The sequence below is a fragment of the Grammomys surdaster genome, unplaced genomic scaffold (assembly GCF_004785775.1).
Source record: "Grammomys surdaster isolate TR1022 unplaced genomic scaffold, NIH_TR_1.0 280, whole genome shotgun sequence".
Taxonomy (NCBI): Eukaryota; Metazoa; Chordata; class Mammalia; order Rodentia; family Muridae; genus Grammomys; species Grammomys surdaster.
The window spans coordinates 1,460,113-1,468,488 of NW_021604721.1; the positions used below are offsets into that span (position 1 = coordinate 1,460,113).

The 8,376-nt window shown below is 44.2% G+C and overlaps 1 protein-coding gene across 2 annotated transcripts in view; it reads left to right on the plus strand.

The window, feature by feature from the left end:
• Window positions 1–8,376, plus strand: part of Sgk1 (serum/glucocorticoid regulated kinase 1) — a 117,366-nt gene that overhangs the window by 102,196 nt on the left and 6,794 nt on the right. The window contains exon 1 of one of the 2 annotated variants that reach the window (XM_028777346.1): window positions 7,197–7,377. The exons of the other annotated variant lie outside the window; for it this stretch is intronic. Coding sequence (XP_028633179.1) covers window positions 7,344–7,377 — 34 coding nt within the window. The 5' untranslated portion in view covers window positions 7,197–7,343. Of the gene's footprint in view, window positions 1–7,196; window positions 7,378–8,376 lie in introns of those variants that run through there. 2 annotated transcript variants of the gene reach the window in all.

Genomic DNA, 8,376 nt, shown 5'->3' on the forward strand with positions numbered 1-8,376 from the left:
CCCTCTCTCCCTCTCTCCCTCTCTCCCTCTCTCTCCTTCTCCTTCCTCTTCTTCCTCCTTCCTTCTCTACCTGATTCCTGTAGACCAGACTGTAAAGCTTGCAACTACTGTCTCCATGTCATGCCTGCCTCCCTGCTTCTTACCGTAATGACCATGGCCTAGCCCTCTGAAATTATAGGCCAGACCCCCAATTCAATGTTTCAGTATATAAATTGCCTTGGCCATGGTGTCCCTTCACAGCAACAGAACAGTGAGACACCGTATGTGTTCTGAGTAGACATCCTGCACATTTTCTCCCATATATTCTCCATAGCTAGGGCTCATGATTATCAGCCCAAGGATGAAGGGTTCAGAGTGGAAATTATACCACCCATTACATCCCTAATGACTCACTAAAAGTTTTACTTCCTGTCTCTAAGTTCATGCTCTATTGGCCTAGATATCTTACTTCCAGAGGGAAAATGTTTCTATTTGGAGACACAATAAAAAATTCCACTGAATTGGGAGTTAAAATGTTTCCATTAAATTGGGAGTTAAAACAGATGGTTGGCCAATTGAACCCCTCATGTCTCATGACATGGTAAGAAGGACGGTTTAGTATTGATGTAGGCCCAACAAGAGGAGACTGGATAAATACTTGAGTAGAGGCACAAAAGCACATCTCTGTAGTCCAGGCACCTCTCAGTGATTTATTTCATGATTAAAGTCAATGGGAAATTACTGGAACCCAATCCAGAATGAAATATGAAAGGCTCAGACCCTTCAGTAATGAAATCTGTCTCACCTAGTTTAAAGAACAAAAAGCTGAGCTGGGTGGTGGTGGCACACGCTTTAATCCCAGCACTTGGGAGGCAGAGGCAGGCGGATTTCTGAGTTGAGGCCAGCCTGGTCTACAGAGTGAGCTCCAGGACAGCCAGGGCTACACAGAAAAACCCTATCTCAAAAAAAAAAAAAAAACCCAAAAAAACAAAAAAACAAAAAACTGTAGCGTTTACTGAGGAAAGGGGGAATACAAAATGTAGCAATGAAAGTGGATGTTAGCACCAACTACACTTACATGACCAGTTACAGAAAGCTGTCACTGCCATGACATAACCTCAACATTTATTACGATTACCTCTGAATATACAGTGGGTATATTGATCAAATGCTCTTATCCCTCTTTATTTGCTTCCCATGTAGCCTAAGATATTGACTTCGTATTGTATTTAAGACATGGGATATCAGGAAGAGTAAAGGTCATCTCTTTTGGAGAAGAGGACTGCTGCATTTTTGGTTTACATAGAGTGGATATTTCACATTAGGTAAAGAAAGCCATTACATTGTTACTGTCTTCAATTTGGAAATTAAGTATGATTTAAAGAGGTCTGTGTAGGTTTTAGACTGACAACAGGTTGATTTCTGATGGCTAATTGTAGGTATCACCATCACTGAATTAACGGGTATGTGTGAAGGATTGGGATGTGTTGTGAGTGTTTCCAGAGGTGTCATGTGTGTGGGTGGATTGAGTGGGACTGTTCTACGTGCTGCTGGCTGGAGGCCTGAGAGAGAGAGAGACAGAGAGAGACAGAGAGAGACAGAGAGAGACAGAGAGAGAGAGAGAGAGAGAGAGACACTCTTTAAATTCTGCTCCTGTATAGACAAACCCTTCATCTCGTCTTCAGGTGTTCTACCTTCAGATTATGTGTGTTTTTCCTCCAGTGCCAGACATGAGGGTACATGCTTGTAATTTTAGAATTTAGGCAGTAGAAGCAGAAAGATCAGAAGTTCAAAGTTATTCTTGGCTAACACTAAGTTCAAAGCAGTACGGGCTACATGAAACCCTGTCTCAAAAAAAAAAAAAAAAAAAAGGAAACAATGCAGAATAAATACATATACATCTAAGCATCAAAGGTGTCCTAGGTAATATTTTAGTGACATCAGGACACAGCTAGGTCTTTGGCAAAATAGCTAGACTTGGAAATTCTCTTAAGCTTCTGGATGAGTGTTAGTCAACTTAATAAACTATGGCCCTTGTGTGCATGGCCTCCTGTGTGCAGCCAGGCAACCCTGCTTTAGTCTTCTAGTAATAGAATGACCTAGAAAAGCTCTTGGGAACACTCAGTCCTTCCCTGACCTTCCAGACTCCACCCCTGTCAACTGGTCCATACCAGCCTCCTTTTTATCTCAACAACAGCAGAACAATTAAAACCTCCCACTGTTCACTTTCCACTGCTTTTGACTCTCAGTAGCAGCCTTTATTTCAAACACTTGTTAAGTTATCCTGGAATTCAGCTCCTAGAGGTGACATCTTTAGGTGGTTACCTCAGTGAAAGCAGGAAGCTGGAGAACAAAAGTGACAATCTTTCAGCCCTTTATCATGGAATTCCTATCACTGGGTGCAGGGGCTGCGGCTTAATCACTGCACACCTGTGTACTAACTGGGTTTGTATTGTTTGAGGCCTTTGTTGTTGTTTCTCTGTGTAGCTCTGGCTGTTTGAGCTGGACTCAATTTGTAGACCAGGCTGACCTGGTCTTACAGAACTTAAGAGTTCTGCCTGCCTCTGCCTCCGAAGTGCTGGGTTAAAGGTGTGGGCCACCTTGCTTCCTTGTTTAAGGCCTTTTATATGGAGCTGTATAGTGTGTGTATCACCAACAAAGATAGTCATGTTTTCCATATGAAAGTCCATCTTGAAAGAGGCATATAATTTTTTTTTATGATAATTTTCTTTTTTTTTTAATTTCTTTTTTTTTTTTGAACATGAAATGCTTTTTTATAGCATGTTTTACAAGGGGAGGGGGTAAGAGGGTCCAGGTGGTGGAAAAGTACAAAATCTTCTTGGCCTGTGCCTTGAAACATGTCATGGTCTATATGGTACACTGCCTTGAATTATGATCTACCTGCAGTTCTTCAGAAGATATGGTACACTGCTTGAGTTATGGTCTCCCTGCTATTCTTAAGAAGACATGGTACTCTGCTTTGAGTCTATCTGCAGTTGCTAAGCAGGATCTTGCAGTTGCCAAGCTTCAGAGGACATTGTGCAGGTGGGGAAAGGTAGGGGGTAAGGGTAAGGGCGAGGGTCCTGGCTTCTGGCATCTCCCCCTTCTCTGTTTAGTTAGAGAAGGCATCTTATGTTCAATCCCAACTATGTGAGTTTTGAATTTGGATGTCTAATTATGGGGGGTCTTAGACAAGTTCACAACCCCAAAACACTGATGTGAGACGAGTCACATCGATGGTCGAAGGCTTTAGGCTGTCGACGATGGGCAACGTCAAGGGACTCTGATGTGGGTGAAAGGAGGGTGAGAGCCCTGTCTTAGGCCATGTAGGCTGCACCCACTCCCAGCACCACGCACTCCTTTTCGGCTGCATTGGGTGGGCCCCTGGGAAGTGGACCTACAATAATCCCGTCATTGGGCTAACTCACAGCCATCCTAGTCTCTTGTAAATGTTCAAGTTACCAACCATTTGTCAGTTTGGGGTGTAATATTGTCATAAAGGAAGGCTCCCCAATGTTAGCGGCCATATCAAGGGTGGCCTTGGTTTAGGAAAAAGCCAATTTTTGTTGTGGTGATCAAGAGGCCAAGCTCTCTAGCGAGAGAAATGAGGGCAAAGCCAGGCATACCAGGAACCCTTCTGGAGGGCGTGGAAGTCTAGGGGTCGACCGTAGGGGGAGGCAGGGGAGCTGACAGCTGTGTCAGTCTCCTGCGGAGTCACTTCTGGATCCTCTGCAATTTTCAGCTGATGGTAATGAACTTCAACTGCCTTCTTGATGGCAGCATCAACCTGGTTCCGTGGACGACAGGTCACGGGCGATGATCTCTGTCTTGCTCAATCTTGATGTCGTGCGCACATCCTCTCAATGAGGGTCCGTCCGGATGGGTCCGTGCCTCGAGCCGCACGTCTGGGTGCCACTTGACCCGACCGGCGGGTCCTGGTTATTCGTGGGGGCGAGGAGGACTGCAACCTGCTATTCTTCAGAAGATATGGTACACTGCTTGAGTTATGGTCTCCCTGCTATTCTTCAGATGATATGGTACACTGCTTTGAGTCTATCTGCAGTTGCCAAGAAGGATCTTGCAGTTGCCCAGCTTCAGGGGACGGCATATAATTTTTTATGTTCATTATTTTTTTACGATCTATGGGATGGAAATATTAGTAGCCTCACTCAACAGGTGATAAGATTAAGGTGTAAATTCTTGCAGATAGCAGGCCTCAAACAGAGCTAAGTATTTGACCAGGCACTCTTTCATCATCTGTATTCACTGGCTCTCCTGAGCTTATGCAAGTGGCATAATAAATATGGTCAAGAAGAAAAACTGTTAGTGTACCAGAAAAGACACTGAGCAATTCTCCAGCCCCCCCCCCCCCCATACTACTATCATCTTGTCTTACGTTCTTTCTGCCTTCTGTGGGCAGGGTTTGTAGGACACTGTGGCCTAAGGGTGGCTTTAACTGCTCTCACTTCCTCGTAGAACAATTATAGGGTCAGGATGGGAAAGATTTGAGGGGAGACTTGGACTGTAAGCCGATTAAAGCTTTTAGCTTTAGTTTGACAGATCTGTCAGAAATCAAGGGTTGTTTTCTTTTTATGAGCACTTTGTAAATAGTGAGGGGTGAAAAAGAGCCCCTTTACTGTCTCCATCTTGGTTTTAATTTGCATAAGCAAATGTGTTCTTGATGGACAAGACCAGGTTTTGAGATTTCCTGGGATACGAGCTTCACAAGTGGGTTCACCCTGGAGCAATTGCAGCTGGAGGAGGCAGAGAGTGTGGGCTCCTCAACCCAGGTCACTGTTTAGATTAGTTTGTATGAGATGATTTAAAATGTAAATGCATAGCTATATAGCTATGTCAACAGTATGTAAGGCTTTCTGTGAGGCCAGGGTCTCTTGATGTTAGGTCACACACAGTAATTAATTTTGGTTCCAGGAGTCTTCCAATTTCCTTTTTTCCTTTATTGTCAGACCATTGTATTATTTTTCATGATCAGATAAGAAACTTTTTTTTTTTTTGGTTTGGTTTTTTGAGACAGGGCTTCTCTATATAGCCCTGACTGTCCTGGAACTCACTCTGTAGACCAGGCTAGCCTCAAACTCTCGAACTCAGAAATCCGCCTGCCTCTGCCTCCCAATTGCTGGGATTAAAGGCATGCGCCACCACTGCCCGGCCAGGTAACTCTTAAGAGTTAAACACAAGGTAAACACATAGTGTTCTGCATGTATTCCGGCTGGTAAGGTTGTTGATGTTGCATGGTGCTAAATCAGTGCCCTGATAACATTCCAAAGATGGAGTCAAGCTGACTTTTCAGAGTCACATACTTACCTGCAACGAGATTTTCATTCTTCCAAGTTAAGAGCATCTTGGCTTCTCCCACTCTCTCCCTTAATTAACATTAAAAACTTCTCTTTCTAGAAAGAATGTTTGTAGAACATCGATGTTATTTTGTTTCTTGTGGAGGGGGAGCTCCATAATAAAGAAAGCTGTAGCAGTGTGGGTTTTAATAACTCCTAATGGCATTATTAAGGATAATACATACTTCTCTTGTTTTCTCCTGCATCTCTCATCTTTATGCACGTCACTTTTGACAGTTACAAATACGGATGGTAATAATTATGATATAAGCTGTGCTCCAGAAATAGAAGCTTAGCCACCACTTGTCCATAATAGCTGTCATGAATCAACTCGTTTGTCATCAATTTCCCTTGGGGGATTACTATTTTAATAAAAAGACATGCTCTTAGTGACAGCACCCAACAAAAACTCATCAATTCAGTTGCTCTCTCTATATATTTTATATAATAATTGTGTTTTTCTGGTGTTTCTGTGTGTCTTGAGAATTCTGCAAGGAAAGCTTTCTACCTACATCACCAATGAGTATAAAAGGCAGGGAGGGGGGAGGCGAGGCTAAACTGTGCACATGTGTGTTCTGGAGCAATACAAAATGACATTTTCTTGTTATCAATGAAATATCTATGTAGATCCTCAAGAGTTGAGGAGTAAGGAGATCAGGAGTAGATAGATGTAACCGAGTATTTATTTAGATGATGCATTTCAAACCAGTTCCTCTAATATATGGAGAAATCATCTTCTGTGAAGCTTTGAATTAAATAAGTTACATTAAACTGCCGTGTTTCAGTGTTTATATAGTCCAATTTTCAAAAGCAATAGAAACTAGGCAGCTTTCTAAAATAGTAACAGATATGTTCTGTTTACATCTTGGTAAGCCAGTTCCATCAGAGTTTTGATTGTCGTTTTACCCATATTGATCCATACTTGTGAGACTTGAGGAGCTTGGGCTAGTTAGTTAGCCAGTCTCTCACCAAAGCTCTGTGCTTTCTGGTTTCGGGAAGAATTGCAGGACCATTGCTGGGACACATTAAAGCTCCAGGGCAATCTGACCTTCTGGACTTCTCCCAGAGAACTCGAACGCCCTCTAACCTGTGCATACAATGAGTAGGTCAGGCAAGTCGGGCCACTTACCCAGGAGGGAGGCTCTGGGAAGCGGCGGATAACCTCTTAGTAGCAGGACTACCTGGACCCAGGAAGGAAGACTAAATTAAGTGGTTGAATAGCTGCCACCAGGCAGCCTCAAGCCTGTGCTGTTAACAGGACCATCGCGCAATCCTTCCAAACTCCCTCCTCCCTCCACTGCCGTGTGTCACCTTCCTGTTCGGAAGTCTTAGTAGGTTGCTGGGACAGAACTGGGGGCGCCTGCTCCACCCATCAGGTATCCGGTTGGAAGAAAAGCCAGTCTCAACAACTTGATTCCTTCTCTGTTAAATGATAAGGTTAGCAGACCATCCGTCTCCAATCGCTGTCCATTCCAGGCATGGAGAGGAAGGGGCACATCCAAATCGGTCCTTTTCTGTTCCAACCACAAATATACGGTTGAGCTTTCTCTTTATTGCACTTGGAGGCCTCTGACTTGAATTCCATGTTCCTTTTGGAATGCATGCCAGAACTTCCCTGGGAGACCAGACCCTGTGCACGTGTTTTGAATTTTTTTCTGGACTGATTTGTGGTGATAATCAGTTAAGTTACATTTCTTGTATGTCTTGCTGGTGAAATAAGCCTAGGACGCTGATGACTGTAATTTTCTGGATGATGTTGCAACGGCAGAATAAATAGCCCAGTGTTGAACTTTGCAGCTTGCTCTCTTCCTGTATGTAAATTCCCTTTAGATATAAAGGGACTTAGAACAGAACCGCCATAGCAAGCAGCCTCTGGCTGGAGCTCCCTTGTCATCTGGGGCTTTCAGTCTCATCCCAAGCACATATCCTGGAGGCTAACTCTTTCTGTAACTAGTTCTTCCTGCGACCTCCATAAAGTAACGCCAGCCTTCACCTCCGCATCACTGAAGAATGAAAGAAGAGGCCTTAAGATCCCCTTGGAAAGGTTCGTGTTTTGAGTACTGTAGTTTGTATGGGATGAATAAAACAGATACTTGGGAGAGGCAGGAGGAAGCTCCTAATGCTAGGTGATGTACTAGGGAGGGTCTCTGGAAGACTTCCTGATTTAATGCTTTAAAACAAGTAAGCAAACATCTTTGTGGAGATTGGTGTTTCAAAGCAAACGTTTTCTGGAGGGGAAGTTACTGGGCAGGTGTGGCGGGGGCAGGGCAGGACTGGACTAAACAAACGACTGGTACCACATGGTTTGGAAGCACTCGCTGGCATTAACAAATTAATAGTTTATGCAGAATCCAAGCACGGAAAAAGCATGAGCTGGTTGCTATGATTTGGAATCGCCTACACCTTGTTTTAGTTTGGAGTGCCAATTTCAGGCACCCTAAGTGCATTTTGAAGAATGTCTACTAAGGAAAATTTCGTCTCAGAGTTATGCATTCTCCACTCTCCTAGTCTCTAGCTGTCCGAAGTGAGCAAATCAAGAAGCAGACTAGAGAGATCATGTTAGGTGATGGGATGTGGCCGCTGCTACAAAACAAACTCGCCCAAGACGGAGGAGAAAGCGCTTCGTATGCTTTTCCTAACTTGACAACTGGTATTTTGTGGTGTGTCAGTTCTAAAATGCTAAGCCTTTCGCAGCAAGGGGTCATGGCAGGGCAGTCACCGCAGACAGCACAGCCAGCGCCAGGTATTGGCCCAAGTAGCGGCCTTCTCGGCCCTGGCCCAGACTGGGTCCTCCGGGCTTCCCAGCCAGCGTTGGCGCGGGTCCCCGAGTTGGCTGTAAAGCTGCAGCGCCAGGCATCCCCCAGCGGCGGGGTTACTGCAAGGCACCTCAGTCCTGTCCAACTCAGGCTGCCTCCAGCAGCCCCCTTCTGTTCCCAGGTTTTTGAGATGAGTCTTTTACTAATATTTAAAGAGTTAAAGGGTTTCATTTATGTGAACTTGCAAAAAAAAGAAGAAAGAAAGAAAGAAAGAAAGAAAGAAAGAA